The sequence below is a fragment of the Dipodomys spectabilis genome, unplaced genomic scaffold, assembly GCF_019054845.1.
Source record: "Dipodomys spectabilis isolate Male_0828 unplaced genomic scaffold, ASM1905484v1 ptg000657l, whole genome shotgun sequence".
NCBI classification, from domain to species: Eukaryota; Metazoa; Chordata; class Mammalia; order Rodentia; family Heteromyidae; genus Dipodomys; species Dipodomys spectabilis.
In genome coordinates this window covers 676,583-696,757 of record NW_024871334.1, presented here as the reverse complement: position 1 = coordinate 696,757, position 20,175 = coordinate 676,583, and the positions used below count along the sequence as shown (strand labels likewise).

Genomic DNA, 20,175 nt, shown 5'->3' with positions numbered 1-20,175 from the left:
CTCCTGAGCAGCCAGCATTACAAGGCATGAGCCACTGGTGCTCAGCTCACCTTTGAAGTTCTAGAAAGAGAGGGAAAAACATAGGTTGACAAGATGGACTGGAATAAATGCCTGGCCCTCGACTGTCTAGAGGATATCATTCGTCAGCAAGTATGGAACGGTCACATATGGACAATCATGTCCCATGTCAGTTATCACATCCCCCTGTAGTTTAGATCTAATTCCCACATATCAGTAGAATATGGGCCATTTGTCTCTCTGAGCTTGGCTTACCTCATCACACAGTTTGTTCTAGGTCCATCCATGTCCCTGCAGATGACAACTTTGTTCTTCCTAACGGCTGTGTAAAATGCCCTTGTGTGTAGGTACCACAGCTTTGGATCCCCTCCTTCATTTAGGCGTCCGGGCGGTTTCCACATCTTGGCTATTGTGATTAGCGTGTCAATGGACATGGACGGGCAGCTGTCCTCATATCCTGGCTCCTGATGTCAGGGTCGGTGCCCAGGAGGGCTATGGCTGGGTCTAGGGAGGCTCTGTGTCAACAAATATGTAATGGTCACATAAGGGAACTTATGTCCCCTCCCCTCCCCACACACAGACCCACACAGACACAGACACACACACACTGAGGGGGACGTGCATCTGGGCTGGTTCTATACTTTAACCTGATGCGTCTAACGCATCCTGGTTTGTAATCTTCTGGATAAATTCCCAGGAGTGGAATTGCTGGACTACAGAACAGTTTGATATTAATTTTCTTTAATATTTACAATGTTATTGAAAAGCTCATGTACAGAGAGTTACAGTTACCGAAGTCAGGTGATGAGGACATTTCCATTTGAACAGTGTCACACATTCCCGCATTTCCACAGTTTTTCTCCTCCTGACTCTCTTTCCTTCCCCCACAAAGTGGAGATTATCTTGCTTCCTGCACACATCTGTGTCCACATGGATACAGAACGGATGCTTCCTGAACAAGTGAATACTTTGTCTGATTATCCACAAAAACTGTCCGGGGAAAGCCTCAGAACTCGCAAGTCTTCTTCCTAAAGCCTGTAGAGTTCACACACAGGTTCTTGTTCAGGAAGTGAAGCTTGCTCTTCTCTGATCAGGATGTAATGGAGAAATAAACAAGGACCTGTTTGAGCAGGTGGGGGTGTCCGGGATGCAGGGAGCTCAGTCAGATTGCTGTGAGATCACCTGGGCCCAGCCCCTCGTGCCCATGATGCACTTGAGCGATGGACCAGCTCAGCGCACTGGGACCAACGGGACAGGGATCTCTGGATAGGTGGACAAGGAGTCGGCAAAGTGACAGACACAGACTCAAAAGTAGTATCTTCATTGAGGAGAATTAACATTTTTTTTTTTTTTTTTTTTTGGGTCTGGTCGTGGGGCCTGAACTCTGGGCCTGGGCACTGTCCCTCAGCTCTTCAGCTCAAGGCTAGTGCTCTACCACTTGAGCCACAGCGCCACTTACAGGTTTTTTCTTTTTGCTTATGTGGTGCTGAGGAATCGAACCCAGGGCCTCCGGCATGCAAGGCAAGCGCTCTACCACTGAGCCACCTTCCCAGCCCAAGAGAATTAACATTTTTATACAGTGTGTGATTGTGACATAGATTCTTTGTTTATTTAAGCATGTAATCAATTTTTAAGAAAAGCAAAGCATTGATGGGTTATATGGAAACTTATGACTATCCCACCAACTGTTTGAGCTAAGTGGTGCGAGACAAGTCTAGCATATAGTTTAATAGAATGCGTCATCTATTCAGCCTTTTTATGTTTAATAATTAACAAACCTAAGACAGGGCTGTACTTATACTGTACTCTTTTTATTTTTTTCCATATGTTTTCAAGTCCCTTTGAAACCATCCTAAAATCCACTTCCAGGTTGAGTCAGGCATTCTCCATTTTCTATAATTTTAATCCCAATATTTGTTCACATAAATTTCTAATTGTTATTTTAAACTATCTTGTTGTTGTTTTAATAATAAACACCATAAAAGTCTAGAGCTGCCTAATCTTAGCATAAAATCTAATGAGTACCAAATACTCTTTCCTTTTACATTAATCCATTTTCATCTTTATAAGTTCCTGTATAAGGCAATGGTTCATCGGTCGGTTCAGGAAATGTGATGTCACTAACTTTATATTTTGTGAGAAACCACCATCTATTCCCTAGAACATAAGCTAGACCAAACTTAGTCATAACTGTTGGGAGAATCTTTCTTTTCCTTTTATTATCAGGGATCCCTTTTCCTAGAACTTGCTGTGCTTCTGGGATAACTCCTTCTGGTTAGTTTAATTCATTAATTCTGCCTGTTGTAACATATCTGGAAATTTTAAGTTTCTATATTTACTATACGTGAGCCGCAAAACTGCTTGTGAAGGTTGGGGGAGGGGTCTTCGCTCTTCTCTGTTCTGAAATTCTTCTTTTCCTCTCTCTCTTTTTTGTTATTTTCCTCCTCCTGTTTTTCTCTGAGTGTTCATCTTTTTGTTGTTGTCAGTCTCTTGGGGAGATTAAGCCTTGGAAGTGGAACTCTCTTTTTGGTTGGGGAGAGCTGTGGCGTTTCCCTACTGCCCCGTCGCCATCTTGGTCCCCCCTCTCCCATTTATCAATTCTCAATGGTGTTTTGTCTGGGTTCTGGAATGTTCAGTCCAGAGTGGTCATTTATGTCCACACATGTTGCAATATGTGGAGCCTAGGGACTGGACAGTAATGGACACAGGTCTGGAATCAGGTTTGGGGTGCCTGGGGCCTGAAGCCTTCCACCAGCTTCAGGTGCCCTGGGGCCATTTTACAAGGTATTTATTGAGTAGGGTGCAGGGCGTACCTCAGAGTGTGAGGTCTCAATGTCCTTAAAGTCACAAGCACCAATTAAATGGTCTAATCACACTCCAGTGATAATGACCTCTTTATCTTAAGAGGACAATGTAAGCAGTAATTGAGTCTTCTCTAGCCCAAGCTTCCAGAAAGCCTGGTGTGAAATTGGCCTACACCAGCATAGAAATCTGCATTCCCATCAAGTCAAGACTGAGTGACCTTTTCAGGAAAGTCTCAGTGCTCTGAGGGTTCATGTGGGAGGTGGCAATGCATCCTCCCTATCCTTTTGGGTCTCAGAGCTTGTGTTTTGGGGGCTCTCACGACATAGCAATGGCATTATATGCCCTTAATATCGAAATTCCATTCCTGTGTGCAATCCTTCAGTTGCAGATACACATGGGAAAGACCCACACAATGCAATCTTCATGTCAGCCGATATGGTGGAAGGATGACACTGATAATGCCTGGAAGCCTGGAACTGTGAAAGTACGGGGCGGTGGGTTTGCTGGTGCGTCCAAAGGCTCAGTGGACTTCTGCCTACCAGCCCGGAAATTAAAATTCAGAAATGAACAGACAATCACCCAACGTCCAGGAGGCTGTGGAGGGATCTTCAGGAGGATGAGGAAATCTATGGGCTGAGGGAGAACAGGGAGAACCAGGTTGACACCGATCCACCCTGGGGCAAATAAGGAAGCTTTCTCAAGTAGCTGGAGGAGCTTATAGGAGAATGGAGAGGAAATCGACAGGAAGTATCTGTACCCATGGTGGTGGTATTCACACTGCTGGTGTCTGTGTGGGGAATCCTGTGCTGGGTAAACTGTTGTATGGAAATGTGGTGTGGTATGTAACAACTCAGCGTTGAGCTGGAGGAAGGCTTTGCCATCCTGGAGGCTAAAATCTGAGTTCCACAGCTTGGTGTCTTTACTGCGGTGTCCATGGTCACCATGGCTGCAGCACACACGGGTACCAGGACCCCAGGCCAGCAGAGCACTGCGCCCCTCCTGCTCCATACACACACAGCAGGTACCTGGAGGGTGCTGTCTCCTGGTGAGGAGAAGGGTTTGTGTACTGTCCAAATGATTCCACAGGGTCAACCCTTCACAGGTGAAAGATGCCTTTCCTAAGCTATGGAGTTCAGACAAAAATCCTTCCTCAAGAAATGAGCCTTGTTCCTTCGGGTAATGGTGTGGTGAGGGAACAGGGCGAGATTTGTCTTTGTCTCAGGGAGGGGAGTGTGAGAGGAGGGTGAGGAGCAGCACCACAGGGGCCAGGATGCGGGGCAGAGGCCTTGGGAGGCAGCTCTTCTCAGCACAAGATTCAGGGTGAGCAGCAGTGCCCGGACAGTGCCAAAACCAGGACTCATGGACACCTGCCCTCGGTCCTGGACAGCACACAATTCCAGGACTCACAGACATGTCCCCTTGGTCCTGGACAGCACACAATTCCAGGACTCACAGACACCTGCCCTTGGTCCAGAGCCTCACAGCACAACCAGGCTGCCCATGTCTCCGTTTCTCCAGAGCCGCAGACGGTGGAGGTGAAACCATGTGAACAGAGTGGACAAGGGTGAGCTCTGCATCCACATCCCAGACTCCTGGTCAGCCTCCCTCCAGACCCGATGTCCACCTCCATTCCCACAGGAGGCCTGCTGAGAGGCAGCAGGAGAGGGCTGATGCACGCAGGCTGAGACGTGGCACCAGCACGTTCCCCAGGTCTGCAGAAGCCCCGGCCTGAGCAACACCTGACCCCAGGTCCCCACCTGACCTGGGGTTCAGTCCACACACTTACAACGGCCATTTCTGCTGACCAGAGAAAAGAACACACACGGAAGAGAATCTCTGAGCAGGAAAATGAGTCCACTGACACTACCCCATTGTCCAGTCGTGAGCTGGATGTGCACAGGCGGGAATGGGAGAAAGGGAAGGTTTGCCAGCTCCAGGGGTGGCGGTCTGGCTTCTCCTCACAGGATTTGGAAGTACTGGGTTAGAACTCAGGCCTGTGCTCATTGGGCCGTCGTGCCGTGACTGGCCATGCCTCTCATTTTGCTGTCAGCTGTTATTCGGACAGAGTCTTGCTGTGACTGAGGCTGGGCTTGGAGCTCAAACGCTGTGTCCATAGCTCTGGTGTAGCTGGGGGCCCTGTGGGCCTGGGCCGTCACCCCCAGCTCCTTGACTGAGATTCAGCTGGCTAGTGTTTTCCCTGGCTGGATTTGAACCACGATCCTCCAGTCCCCACTTCCCACACAGCCTGGATTGCAGGGAGGACCCTGTGCGTAGCCATGTCCCTCACGTTTTCAACGGGAATTTCAGGGCCTCCTCAGCAGGGAATCCCAGAGTGTCTCCCCAGGTCTGATGGGAAAGTGATCGTCAGGTCCCCTGGCCTTCCTCAGGTCCTGGGGACCACGGCTGGGTCGTTGCCGTTTCCAGGACGATGCCCTGGTCTCATTGATGTTGGAGCATGCTTTATCGTTTGAAGATCATAACAACATGATCACATTGTGAACTCAGAGACACCACAGAGTGGCAGCCTCCAGATTCAGATCCAGACGGGATCCCTGGCAATTGGCTGGACAGACGCAGCCAGACGGTGACACCAGCCCTGGGCTGCACGCTGTGCTCTGGATGGACTCTGGGCTCGGGCATGCTCGACATCCCTGCAGGTCCTGTGCATCCCTGTTTCAGGCTTGTGGCAGGGCTCACACCTGGTCTCCTCAGTGTGTCCTACACAGTCGTGCAAGGCCGTGTCCTCCGTGGTCACGGAGCTCAGCTGCAGGGAGCACTGGTCCTTGGAGGTGTGCACTGTCATGGTGACTCTGCTCTGGAGGCTCGGGCTGTATGCGGTGCTCTCACATTTATAGATGTGTCCAGTCCCCTCCCGCGTTTCCCTGAGGCCTGTCGGGTCCAGCTCCACAGTCACCATGCTGACGGAGTCACCAGAGACCGCAGGAGAGGGACGGCATCTGCACGGGCCTCCGCAGGCCAGGGCCTGACTCCTGCAGCTGCACCTGGGACAGCACAGCTGTGGACAGAGGAGCAGCTGCGTCTCGGCCCAGACGCCGCATCCCACGCTCCTGCCCAGTCCCAAGTCACCACCGCTGTGAGCTGCCAGCAGGAGCCCAAAGACCACACTTGCTCCATGTTCACAAGGTCTGTCACGCGCAGACACATTTCCAGAGTGAGGAAGAGGCTGAATTTAAGCGAGGGTGCGACTTCTCCCAGTGTGTATGCAGGAATTTGCATGTGGGGGCAACCTGCTTGTGGCTGCATAGGAGGTGCAGCGTCCCTGTCCCCTGTCTCCTGTCCCCCGGGGGAGGTGACCGCGGGTCTCTAGAGACCACAGTCCTCATTCCCCTGTCACCTGTAGTTCCTCCACCAAGGAGGCTGACCGCTGGTCTCTAGAGACTCAGCCCCATGACCACAACCTCACCTCCTTCCACTTACCAAGAGGCAAGCATGCTGAAGGACCTGATTGGGCAGCTAGATATGTCATATGTTCACACAAGCACAGTGTCTGTCCTTATCACACACACAAGTACACACCTACACATACCTCGGCACACACCAGAAAGACACTTGCACACTAATAGAAATGCACACACATCACAGGTATATGCATGCCCACAATACACAAGCACACATATATACACAAACACACATATATGCACATACACAGAACCTCAGAACCTTGATCAGGAAGTAGATCCAATGAGTGTCAGTGGAGGGAAAGAGAAAGAACAAGCATGCAGAAGCAGGAGAATCCTTGTGGACCAAGTGTTCTGGGACTGCAGGGCTTGTCCTGGTCTTCAGAGGTGTACTGAACTGGGAGGGAGATTGGTAGACGTGACCGCTCATGAGAAGAGCCTGCAGGATTGCATGAAGACACACGGTGGTTACTCGGGTAGTTTACTCCCAGGAAATAGAAAAGAAGGTTCCAGAGAGACCTGGAGTCCCTGGTGTACATGTATACTGTTCAAGTCAGCGTGTCTGCATTCTGATGAAGATTGGCTCACTCCTATTTCCGCCATAGCACCACTTCTGGCTTTTTGGCCGTTAATGGAGGTAAGAGTCTCACAGCCTTTCCTTCCTGCACTGACTACAGTGTGATCCCCAGATCTGTGTGTGATCCTCTCCTCAACTGCTAGGATGGTAAGGAGAGCACTGGGGCCTGGCTCCACTTGCTTATTCTAACCCCCCCATTTCCTCATCAGTGTCACTGTGACACTGGGTTGGTGTTGAAATGCACACACTGCTGTGCAGCATCGGTCTCAGACAGTGAACAAGTAGTGACATCACTGATCCCGAGAACCGGGTCTCTCAAGGATCAGACTGTGATGATGGAGAGGGAACGTCTTCTACCTGTGCCATGGATGTACAGAGACTTACTAACCATTTATTCACTCCTTATTGCTGACCCATGTGCTCTTGATATTAGGGAGCAGACGCCAGTTCCCACTGTGTGGAGACACAGATGGCATTCTGCAGGGCAGGAGTGTCCTTATCGGCCTCGTAAGGAGAGATGATCTTGCTTCCTGGAACAAAGAGGCACAAAGCACCAGTGTATGAAACCACTCCCCATCTGCTGTGAAAAGTGCAGTGTTTCTCTTCCTGCTGATCTCTGTCTGTGGAAACGTCTGAATGAGACGGGACAGCAGGAGCCCACGGTGCTCCCTCACAGTCCTTACTCCGCCTCCATGTCTCCCGGAATTCTTGGTCTCTGGAGCAGAGCTGAGCAACTCTTTCCAGAGAATTCCACATTTGACTGCTCAGCTCATGATTCTGGAAGCAGCGGGAGGCAGAGGACGCAAGCCGGAAGACACAGGTCAGACCACAGAGCAAACGCCCTCCACCGGAGTTCATGCGTGGAATCCACATCCCTGGAGGGTCGGCAGCAGGCTGGCCCCTGTGGTGACCCGGTGAGTCTGTCACTCGCGCCTCAGAAACACAGTAGAATGACAGCATCAGGCACTGGACGCAGCCTGTCCTCACCCCGGCCCCTGGAGGAGAAGCTCTGAGAAGCACAGGGCTCTGTGAGCGCTGCCGCTGCCCGCACTGCCCTCTGAGGAGCCTTCCAATTATGGTGTCCGTTCTTCCTCCACTGCGCTTTCCTCGTCTTGAGTTCTTGGCTCTTTTTGAGTGGTTTGCCTTGCTGTCTCTTCTAAATATATGAATACAACTGTCATCCAATAGTGCTGAGAGGGGTCACCAAGGTGACACCACATACTCTGTCCAGTAATGAAGTCACAGGACACGTTACTGGAGGCGGCGTCTTGACCTTCACGGTCTCTCTGGAGAAGCACCAGTCAACACGCTGTTGCTCCTTATACATGCAGATGAAATACTGGAGCTAAAGTGAAGGTGACAGATGATTGCTTTTTTATTTCTGGTGGTGGTCTTGGGCCTTGAACTCCAGGACAGCCTGGGTGCAGTCTCTGAGCATTTCTGCTCCAGGCTCAGGCTCTACTACTGAGCCCCAGCTCCATTCCTCACCTTTGGTGGTTAATTGGAGATCAGAGTCCTATGGACTTTCCTGTCCAGCCTAACTTAGAACAGAATCCTCAGATGCCATCCTCCTGAGTTGTTAGAATTACACGCACTATTGACAGGTGCCCAGCTAGGTGATGACAAGTTCAGGATCTAGCAATGTTTGCAGAACACTTAATGTAATGGCTCCAGAACACATCTTCTCGTCAGCACAGGGCCCGTCCTCCGTGAGTGATCCTACAGCAGCCTCAGGACAAGTCTCAGAAATCCAGAAGCCTGAAACCAGGTCATTTCTTCAACAATAGGGACGATCCAAGTCTCAGAACCTAGAAGACATCATCTCTGCAGAACATGGAGGAGTCCATGTGAGGTGATGTTCTGTGCATTAGCGTCATTTCACAATGGTTTCACAGTAACTGCACCCTCGAGATCATGGGGCTGCACAGAAGTGGAAGGAAAAAGGCTGAGCAGAGGCAGCAGTGGTACTCACTAGACACTGTGTAGATGATGACTTATACAACTGATGGAGGGAGAAATGGGGAGAGAGCTAGGGAACGGTTGATATTGTCCAAAGAAAAATGTATTCTTTCTCTAACTTATGCAACTGTAATCCCTGTGAACATCACATTTATAATAACAATAATAATTTTTGAAATGCTGCAAATCTAAATCCAAATACACTTAATTATGAATTTTGTACCAATAGAGGTGGAACAATATTTTCCATTCTGAAGAAACCTTGAAAAATGTTTTCAGGGAACCAAAATGAGCACCAATATCAGAAGTATTCACCCGTGCCCTGAGATGATCCTTCCCTGTCCCCGTTACCCATGAAACACAGTGTGGCACCAGTGCCTGGACCCTGAGGACTACACACCGCTGACCTGCAGGCCCCTAGACATCAGTAGAGCTCACACAGGGTTAATTGTATGTTTCCTCATTTATTCACTTTGGAATTAATTAATTTAGTTATGTATTCATTCTAATGAAAACATGCCCCAAACAAGGGACTTTATAGTATTCAATACACACATACATTGGTAGATGTTCAATAGGTTAAGTAGATTTTGTCTAAACTATTGATGATTTCTGTTAGGTACAAATCTTCCCATCCTGTCTTCACTCTACAATGATGAATACAGAAGTGTCTTCTACAGTCCCCTCCCTGTCCTATGGGAACCAGGGCCTCCTCACCAGGAGTTTTCTCTTCCAAATGAGGTCACGTCTGTCTCCACATGGACAGAGTAATGGATGTCTCCTGGTGAGATGAATGATTTGTCTCATCATCCACAAAAACTGTCCAGAGAAAACCTCAGAACTCGCAAGTCTTCTTCCTAAAGCCTGTAGAGTGCACACGTTCTTGATCAGGAAGTGAAGCTTGCTCTTCTCTGATCAGGATGTACTGGAGAAATAAACAAGGACCTGTTTGAGCAGGTTGGGGGCGTCCGGGATGCAGGGAGCTCAGTCAGATTGCTGTGAGATCACCTGGCCCAGCCCCTCACGCCCACGATGCACGTGCACAGTGACACTGCTCATGACGGAGCCACAGGGACCCGGCCTCCATCCCAGACGGGACATCCACAGGACTCCAGAGCCATCGTGATGGAGGAAACCCCAGGACAGACGGGGCCCAGCAAGGTCAGTCTACATGCACATGGCCTGTTGTCTGTCCAGTCCAACCCAGACTCCTCATGTCCACTTCCACGTCCCTTGGAGGTCAGCAAGAGGCCCTGGTCAGGGGAGACTGAGGAGTCCACCAACTTTCCCAGGGCGCAATAGGCTGAGCTCCATGGTATCGCCAACCCCTATGTTTTATAGACTGTGTCCCCAAGTACATTTGATGGCTGGACAAAGAGGAAAAGAGGGTGTGAATCACTGAGTCAGAAAGTGAATGAATGGAGCAATTCTGTTAGCTCAGTTCTGAACCCCTGAGCAGTGCACAGGTGGAGTGGGGAGGGCAGCATTTGAGGCCTGTTAAGAGTGAGCTGTGTGGGCGCCCTCTCTCTCTCTCTCTCCCTCCCTCCCTCTCTCTCTCTCTCTCGCTCTCTTTCTCTCCTTCTCTCTCTCTCTCCCCAGAACTCAGGGCTAGTATTTTAGGTACACACATGCATTTCAGCCATTTCTGCATCTTTTCTGATGTGATTTATTTTCTGGTACTGTGCTATGGTTTTGCCTGGGGCAGGTTGCAGACAGTGATTCCACACTTGCCTCCTGTGTAGCTGGAATCACAGGAAACAGCTGCCACAACCAGCTTATCGATTGAGATGTGTTGTCATTAAGGTTTTGCCCATTTGGCCTTCATAAATACTCATTTTAATCTCCTCCTCCCAAGTCTCTGGGATTACAGACAGCAGTCACCATGCCAGGCTTTTTCTTCTTGTTCACAGAACAAATTACGACTCTGTGAATCCTGGGATCTTTGTCCTGAGTCTCATGGGGTCATCAGGGTCCCTGAGCTTCTTCAGGATCAAATACTGGTCACCACTGCAGCGCCATTTTTGCTTCCACCATGATACTCTGTTCATTCTTAAAGTCCCAGTAAAGAACTGGAGACATCACAGAGGAGTGCGGGTCATGAACTCAGGAGAGATGCTGTCACACTGTGGACACAGAGGCAGGGCAGACAGCAGGAGAGCAGCCCTGGGCTCTGTGTGCAGCTGCTCCTGAGCTGACCCGTCTCCAAGCTGTGCCCAGCGCCCCCTGCTGGTGCTGAGCGCCCTGCAGGGAGGTTTGTGTCTGGCCCACACTGGATTTCCTGCACTGTGTCTGTAGCACAGTAATAGAGGGCCGTGTCCTCCACTCTCAGGCTGTTCATCTGCAGGTAAAGTGTGTTCTTGCTGTTGTCTCTGGAGGTGGTGAAGCGACCCTTCACGGATTCTGCATACTTTATGTTTCTACTATCACTATTGATGTATGAGAGCCACTCAGGCCTCTTCCCTGGAGCCTGGCGGACCCAGTCCATGTAGTAACTACTGAAGGTGAATCCGGAGGCTGCACAGGAGAGTCTCAGGGACCCCCCAGGCTGCACCAAGCCTCCCCCAGACTCCACCAGCCGCACCTCACACTGCACACCTGCAAACACAGAGAATCCTGGTCAGCAATGGCCACACATCCACAGTTCCTCCCACTCATGTCCATTTGCACACTCAGCATCCCTTGCTCCCCATGAATCACCTTTCAACAGAGCAACAAGGAGAACCCAGCGCAGCCCCAGCTCCATGGTGCTGGTCTGTGCTCAGTCACTGGTGGAATCAGCTCACAGAGCTCAGGTCAGGATGGGTTGGTTTTCATGGGCAGAGGGACGTCCTATTTGCATGTCCTCTGATATAAAGCAGCTCTGGGGGGAAGTCTAGAGATTGCGCTCCCAGAGCAGAGGTGACTGTGTTGGAGGAGTTTGGTGACAATGGTCATCTTGGAGACATCATGGTGCACTGACCATGTGCTGTGGTTCACACTGTACCTGCAGGTCCTTGGGAGCCTGAGGCAGAGTGTGAGAACACTGAGAGCTGTCTGCGGTGCAGAGGGACACACATGTCCTCTCACTCTGCCATTGTGCCTGGTGATCGTTCTGTCAGCATTTCTGATCACACTCAAAACACAAAGTGCAACACACGTGTGACCTCCTAGTGCACTCGCAAGAGTGTAAAACAATGGTGAATTGTTTCCACACTGGCAGCGTCTCCCGTGGTGTGTACTCCATGCCTGTTCTGGTCCTGCACAGCCAAGGAGGGCCCACAGTTCCTGGTGTGTTCCAGGAGAATGGTGCTCATGTGTGAGCTCTGCAGAGCCTCCTTCCTGAGCCGAGATTAGGTGTGGCTTTGCCACACTTTACTTCATTCTGACCACAAACCAAGATGGCCAGGGTTCAGGCAGATGCTTGACAGTTGGCTCTGCTGTATTAGTTTCACAGTCTGGCTTTCTTGTTTGTTTTTGTGGTTCATATGCACTCTGCATTTCTGACCGTATCCCATGTATTGTATATTGTGATAACCTCAATGTGTCACTACATGTAACATACAGTGCTCATAGGTAAACATTGATTTGGTAACTATCGATAAAGTATTTGTGTGTTCTTCAAATTGTTTTAAAAACCATGGGATTCCTTATTTGCTATCAATTTTTTTATTGTTGAAATACTGTACAGAGTGTTTACAATTACATGATCAGGATCATGAGTACATTTCTTATCAAGCATTGTTGACACCTCCTTTGTTTCCACTTCCCATCCCTTCCATTCTCTCCCTACCACATCCCCCTCCCCCTTGCTCCTCTCCCCCCCACCCCCTACTCCCCCACACCCAGGCAAAAGTTGATAAGTTTGTTTTTCAACATAACAAATTGTACATCTCATTGTTGCAACGTGTCCACCTGGATCCCTATTTAAACAATTTTTTTTCCCTTCCCCTCCACAAATTATACCAACATCAATTACAGTGGAAGCAGGAATTATACCGTGGGGGAGGGACATACAAAGCAACAAAAAAATCATCTTATAAACATATTAGAAACAATCGCAAGAAAGATAAATCTTTTGAATCTTTATCTTGGGGTTCACTTTGCCTAACATCAACTTGTCTGACAGTTTCTGTTTGTCTCAGACATATACTAGTTATTGCAAACAAGACATAACGTGATACTGGTGTTTCTATGGTTGGTTTATTTCCTTTAATCTAACTCTCTTTAGATCTATCACTAATGACAGTCTCTCTTCCAGTCTGTGGGTTAGTTCTATTCCATTGTCCACACCTTTCCCATTTCCTTTATCTGTTCTTCTCTTGTTGGACCTTTACATTAATCTCAGCCCTCCTCTGCCACGTTCTCCCTAGGATGTCCTGTGCTCCATGCTCCACTGCCCTGTCCATAATTTCTATCTGAGAAACATCAGAATGGCCTTTGCCATGCATCTTGCCAACTTCCCGTTCAGAACACGTAGCTATGAGCAGCTCAGCTCACAACAATGTTTTGGGCAGTGATGATCAGGATATATAAAATTGTCCCACAGAATTATGGTGCAGATAAAACATTCCTATTATTTAGTGGCATTGTTGTAATATCATAGCATCACAAACCTTGGCATGTTCATGTAGACGATGGCAGCTAGCCTAGCTGCTGCTAGATGCCTAAAATCTAGTAATACATTGATATATACAGTTTACATTTGATATGATAGTAAATGTGTTTCCTAATATTCTTGAATTCTGTATGTCTGTATATATGTTTCATTATGTCTCAATGTTTCTGGGAGATTTGTAGGCAGCATTTTCCGTTAGGCTTGGGTGGATTTGTGTTTTTCATCTCTAGCCGTCCTCAGATCTGATCTTGGAGATCATGGCAATGTCAGTTTCCCCAATGTGTTATTCTCTGTGCTTTGTTGAAGTGAAGTCTCCCTATGTTTAAGTAAACCTCACAGTGGAAAGCAGAACATCTGATCCAGACAGTCAAGGATGACCACAGACACAGACATGGAGAAGTGCCTGGGAGACTGTCAGGGGATGAGCAGAAGTAGGGCAGACACAGAGGAGAGCTGGGGCAGGAAGAGCAGAGGCAGGACCAATGCATTTGTTTACCAATTAATTAATTTAGTTATTATTATAAAGGATATACGTTAACAGGTACTGGTTATTATTCAATACAGATATACATTGTTAAATGACTAATAGTCTAAGTAGACACATGCTCTAAAGTATTGATGATTTTGTTTTGGTGAAATCTTTCCTTTCTTCATCTTTTTACAATGATTAGTGCTGTGCTACGAGATACCAGCTCCTCCTGAGGAGTTTTCACATCCAAATGAGGAACCAAGACACCACAGTCTCCACATGGACAGAGTAATGGATGTCTCCTGGTGAGATGAATGATTTGTCTCATCATCCACAAAAACGGTCCTGGGGAAAACCTCAGAACTTGCAAGTCTTCTTCCTAAAGCCTGCAGACAAGTTCACACACACGTTCTTGTTCAGGAAGTGAAGCTTGCTCTTCTCTGATCAGGATGTAATGGAGAAATAACAAGGACCTGTTTGAGCAGGTGGGGGCGTCTGGGATGCAGGGAGCTCAGTCAGATTGCTGTGAGATCACCTGGGCCCAGCCCCTCGTGCCCACGATGCACGTGCACAGTGACAGTGCTCATGACGGAGCCACAGGGACCCGGCCTCCATCCCAGACGGGACATCCGCAGGACTCCAGAGCCATCGTGATGGAGGAAACCCCAGGACAGACGGGGCCCAGCAAGGTCAGTCTACATGCACATGGCCTGTTGTCTGTCCAGTCTAACCCAGACTCCTCGTGTCCACTTCCACGTCCCCTGGAGGACAGCAAGAGGCCCTTGTCAGGGGAGACTGAGGAGTCCACCACGTTCCCAGGGTGCCGTGGGCAGAGATCCAGGGGTATGGCTGACCCCTGTGTTTTATGACTTGGATCCCCAAGTACGTTTGGTGGTTGGACAAAGAGAAAAGGAGTCTGTGAATCACTGAGTCAGAAAGTGAATGAATGGAGCAATTCTGTTAGGTCACTTCTGAACCCCTGAACAGTGCTACAGGTGGAGGGAGGAGGGCAGCATTTGAGGCCTGTTAAGAGTCATGGGTCAATGGACTGTGGGTACTTTGTTTGTCTGTCTGTCTTTCTCTGTCTGTCTCTGTCTCTCTCTCTCTGTACTGTTTTGAACTCAGGGCTCCTATTTTAGGAACACACCTGCATTTCAACCCTTTCTACAGCTATTTAATGTTATTTATTTTCTGGTACTGTGCTGTGTTTTTGCCTGGGGCAGGTTGCAGACAGTGATTCCACACTTGCCTCCTGTGTTGCAGGAATCACAGGAAACAGCTGCCACATACAGCTTATCGATTGAGATGTATTGTTATTAAAGTTTAGCCCATTTGGCCTCCACAAACTCATTTTTCTCTCCTCCTCCCAAGTCTCTAGGATTACAGACACCAGTCACCATGCCAGGCTTTTTCCCTCTAGTTCACAGAACAAATTCTGACTCTGTGAATCCTGGGATCTTTGTCCTGAGTCTCATGGGGTCACCAGAGTCCCTGAGTTTCTTCAGGATCAAATACTGGTCACCAGTGCAGAGCCATTTTTGCTTCCAGCATGATACTCTGTTCATTCTTAAAGTCCCAGCAAAGGACTGGAGCCATCCCAGAGGAGTGCGGGTCATGAACTCAGGAGAGATGCTGTCACACTGTGGACACAGAGGCAGGGCAGACAGCAGGAGAGCAGCCCTGGGCTCTGTGTGCAGCTGCTCCTGAGCTGACCTGGCTCCAAGCTGTGCCGAGCGCCCCCTGCTGGTGCTGAGCGCCCTGCAGGGAGGTTTGTGTCTGGCCCACACTGGATTTCCTGCACTGTGTCTCTAGCACAGTAATAGACGGCCGTGTCCTCCACTCTCAGGCTGTTCATCTGCAGGTGAAGTGTGTTCTTGCTGTTGTCTCTGGAGATGGTGAACCGGCCCTTCACAGAGTCTGGGTACCATGTGCTACCACCATCTGTATTAATTCGTGCAACCCACTCCAGCCCTTTCCCTGGAGCCTGGCGGACCCAGTCCATGTAGTAACTACTGAAGGTGAATCCCGAGGCTGCACAGGAGAGTCTCAGGGACCCCCCAGGCTGCACCAAGCCTCCCCCAGACTCCACCAGCTGCACCTCACACTGCACACCTGCAAACACAGAGAATCCTGGTCAGCCATGGTCACACACATCCACTGTTCCTCCCACTCATGTCCATTTGCACACTCAGTATCCCTTGCTCCCCATGAATCACCTTTCAACAGAGCAACAAGGAGAACCCAGCGCAGCCCCAGCTCCATGGTGCTGGTCTGTGTTCAGTCACTGGTGGAATCAGCTCACAGAGCTCAGGTCAGGGATGGGCTGGTTTTCATGGGCAGAGGTTCGTCCTATTTGCATGTCCTCTGCTATAAAGCAACTCTGGGGCAGAAGTCTCAGGAGGGCAGCGCACAGAGGAGATGATGGTGGAAGACAGAGTTTGTTAGTTGAGTGAATAAACTGTGAAATGTCTCTAATCAATTGGCTTCAAGAAACGCACTGATGGAATATGAACTTCTTTATAGAAGTTTAACTCTGCTTCCCTTAGTCAAGATTGCTGAGCCATTTGCTTTTTAAAAACATTTTCCCTCTTCCTTTTGTATTGTTTATTGTTTGTATTTGGGAGGGTAATGGAGTCACATAAAATCTGGAACAGGAATGAACAAATATCACAGTGATACTCACCAGACACTGTGGAAAATGAACTGGAAATCTAATGGGTGGGGACAGGAGGGAAGGATTGGGAGAGAGCAACAGAAGGGAAGAATGGTTCATAAAGAACTGCACTGATGGTACCTGATTCACGTAACTGTAACCCCTCTGTACATCAACAACACAACATTTTTTAATTAAATAGAAAATAAAGGTGCCGTTCAGTGAGGCAGTTTATGAATACACTGAGGCTTGATCAACGTTGCCCCTTTCAACATTCCTGCCCACCCCTCCACCTCCTCTTCCCTCTCTCTGCTTAATGTTCAGGACATGTATGCTGACATCATTGAACACAGCAGTTCATGGATTCAAGGCATGTGGATCTGAGTCATTCCTTCCTCACCTTTCCCCTTTGACCCACCCTTAGCTCAGTGTTCTCAATTCTGTGGCATAGGCACTGTATTCTTGCCTGCGTTCTCCATGTTGTCTACATCATTCTTCTACCATTTGCCCCTCATCTCTCCACTCCCAGTACCCTCTTTCTGGTGCTTACTTTGTTGGTTTTTGACTTAGTCTTTGTGAAGAGCTATACTCCTTGATCTCTCCATAGAGTCTAGCTTCGAGCTGGTGGCTCATGCCTGTAATCCTAGCTACTCAGGAGGCTGAGATCTGAGGATTGCGGTTCAAAGCCAGCCTGGGCAAGAGAGACCGTGAGACTCCTATCTCCAAAAAACCACCAGAAAACCAGAAATGGCGCTGTAGCTCAAGTGGTAGAGCACTCACCTTGAGCTGAAGAGCTGAAGGACAGCGCCCAGGCCCAGAGTTCAAGCCCCACGACCAACCAAAAAAAAAAAATCCATAGAGTCTATTGTATGTGTCTCCCAGTGAGACGTATAACAACAGCAGGAGAGGACCATGAGCATCGTTGTTCTGGGAAGCAGGGATGACCTGAGCTCTCTGCTCTTACTGCACATGGAGCACTGCTCTCATCCACGCACATTGTGAGAAACCTGTCAGCCAGGAAGGTCACCACGCTAGACCCAGGTCCCCACCGCCACATTATCCCCCTTTCTCACTTGTCTCTGAAGAGCCTTTTCTCCAGGCCTTTACAGAAAAACAGCCTTGATACTGAGGTGCGGCAGCCTGGCTTTTGAGTGACCCAGGACTGGAAATACCCTCGGCAGATCAATGCCGCACATTAAAACCAAGCCTGTTGAAGGTTGCAGTGGAGGTGTTGTGTGGATGGAATGACATTCCTCACTAATTCCTCTCTGGCAACCTGGGTGGATCTGAGTGGGAACAGACTAGAGAGGATGACATTCCACCACAGAGGCAGCGTCTGCAGCAGGCTCTGCGGGAGGTTCTAGATCTCTTCCTGATGGCCAGTCGCAGGAGCTCCCACCCACACTGCACCTCCACAGGCCATGTGCTCCAGGAGGACCTGGCCCCAGCCGGTCCTCAGTCCCATGTGCGCAGGCTCAGGACAGTGAGGTGATGCAGCTGAAATCCCAAGTGACGACTGTTTTTACATTCATCCATGTGCCCTTAGCTACAGATTTCCCCTGAGCTTCCCGCCAAGTCCATAGGGAGGAGGACAGGACAGTCCAGGGCACGCAGCCTGGGGACACCAGTGAGTTCTTCCCAGGCATGCAGGAGCCAGGGCCACAGCCTCATTGACCACCAGGTCCCAGTACCGGGCCTGGGGTCTAGAGACTGAATACAGGCCATGTCTGCAGGGGATTTAGTGTGAAGGACAGGTGTGGACAACACAGAGATAATTAAGAACACATATCTCCTTATAGGATAAAGCAGTGACCAGATCCAGAACTGTGGCTGAGAATCCCATCCAACCTCGTCATCTACAGCGTGTGTAGAAAGGGATGGAGGCAGAGGAGCTGGTGGGGGTCACTGGGCCTCTGCAGGTAACCACAGCTCAGCGGTGCCCACGACTGGGCTCTGTGGGTCACAGAGCAGTCCCCGGTCCTGACCGATGGCCCCTCACATGTCACCAGCTAGAGGAAAGGGGACAACGGGATCAAAGCCGGGCTGGACGCTGGGCTGTGTGAGCAGAATGGTGGGCCTTGAAATCCATCAGTGACATGGAGGCCCTGGCTCTGCACAACATCCCGTGCACTCTGACCTGAGGATAAAGACTGACCTAGCCAGGGAGTCCATTGCATCTCTCCCAAGTCTGAGAGGAAAGGACTGAGCAGGGATCTTGACCTTCCTCAGATTTGACCGCAGTGATCTCATCAGTGTCCACCGACCGTGCATGGTGCTGTGTCTGGTCCTCTCAAGGATGCATCATCAACCACAACAGACACAGGGCAATGGAAGATGGAAAAAGCTGTGTGCTGAGGGGTTGGAGAACAGCAAGAACACAGTGGACAGCTCTGTGGGGCACGCTGCGTCCTGTGGAGAGGCCAGGCACACAGAGGAGTCAGGGCCTGAGCTCCACAGCTGCTCCTGTGACTGCCATGACCTCAGTGTGTGCCCAGCGCCCCCTGCTGGTGCTGACTGAGCATGACCTCAGTGTGTGCCCAGCGCCCCCTGCTGGTGCTGACTGAGCATGACCTCAGTGTGAGCCCAGCGCCCCCTGCTGGTGCTGACTGAGCATGACCTCAGTGTGTGCTGAGCGCCCCCTGTTGGTGCTGAGTTCCCTGCAGGGAGGTTTGTGTCTGGATTTCCTGCACTGTGTGTCTGTAGCACAGTAATATAGGGCCGTGTCCTCCACTCTCAGGCTGTTCATCTGCAGGTAAAGTGTGCTCTTGCTGTTGTCTTTGGAGATGGTGAAGCAGCCCTTCACAGAATCTGTGTACTGTATGTTACTACTACATAAATGGATGAAATCCACTCCAGCCCCTTCCCTGGAGCCTGGCGCAGCCAGTTCATCCAATAACCACTGAAGGTTAATCCAGAGGCTGCACAGGAGAGTCTCAGGGACCCCCCCAGGCTGCACCAAGCCTCCCCCAGACTCCACCAGCTGCACCTCACACTGCACATCTGCAAACACAGGTCAGCAATGGTCACACACATCCACGGTTTCTCCCACTCAGCTCCACTCACATAACCAGTGTCCCTTCTTCTCTGCAAATTACCTTCTAAAATGGCCGCAAGGAAAACCCAGGTCAGAGCCTCCTCCATGGTGGAGGTGTGTGCTCAGTGCTGATCTCAGGATGGAACCCCTGGAAGTCAGGCCTGACCTGCAGAGCTGCAGCTTTTCATAAGCAGAGGGAGGCACCATTTGCATGTCCTCTTGGTATATAGGCAGCTCTGGGGTGGAATCTGAGCAAAGGCAGTGCAGAGAAGACAGGAGAATCAGGCAGTCAGCAGTGACAATGATTACATGGAAGAGAACACAGACCTCATCGCACAGCAGAGCGAATGCGTTAGAAAACCTCATCTTACTGCATTTTACACAGCACAGACAGTCATTGCTCACATTAGGTGTCATGATGTGTGCATGTGTCACATTGTTGGTGGTATGAATTTGTAATCAAAGAGTCTCTTGATTGCTAGAGGTGCACTGCCCTTGAGCTGTGTGTCCAGCCGTCTTTGCTGTATTTGCTTTAGTGATTTGGGATATGGTCATGCATTTTTCCTGGTGGTATGGGCGGTGTTCTCCTATCTGTGCTTTCTGTGCAGCTGAATGGATTGCTGTGCATGACCGTGTTTATCTCTGGG

General features: G+C 49.7%; 1 long non-coding RNA gene and 1 gene segment (V, D, J or C); one reads left to right on the top strand and one right to left on the bottom strand.

The window, feature by feature from the left end:
- Positions 1 to 433: 433 nt before the first annotated feature.
- LOC122101407 lies at positions 434 to 16,147 on the bottom strand. The segment is given in 4 exon segments: positions 434 to 533; positions 1,814 to 1,818; positions 15,643 to 15,953; positions 16,058 to 16,147. Coding segments are annotated over 4 exon segments (462 nt in total).
- Positions 3,876 to 11,156, top strand: LOC122101371. Its single transcript, XR_006146366.1, has 3 exons — positions 3,876 to 3,886; positions 8,432 to 8,435; positions 11,074 to 11,156. It is a non-coding gene; the product is annotated as an uncharacterized LOC122101371 (long non-coding RNA).
- Positions 16,148 to 20,175: the final 4,028 nt, after the last annotated feature.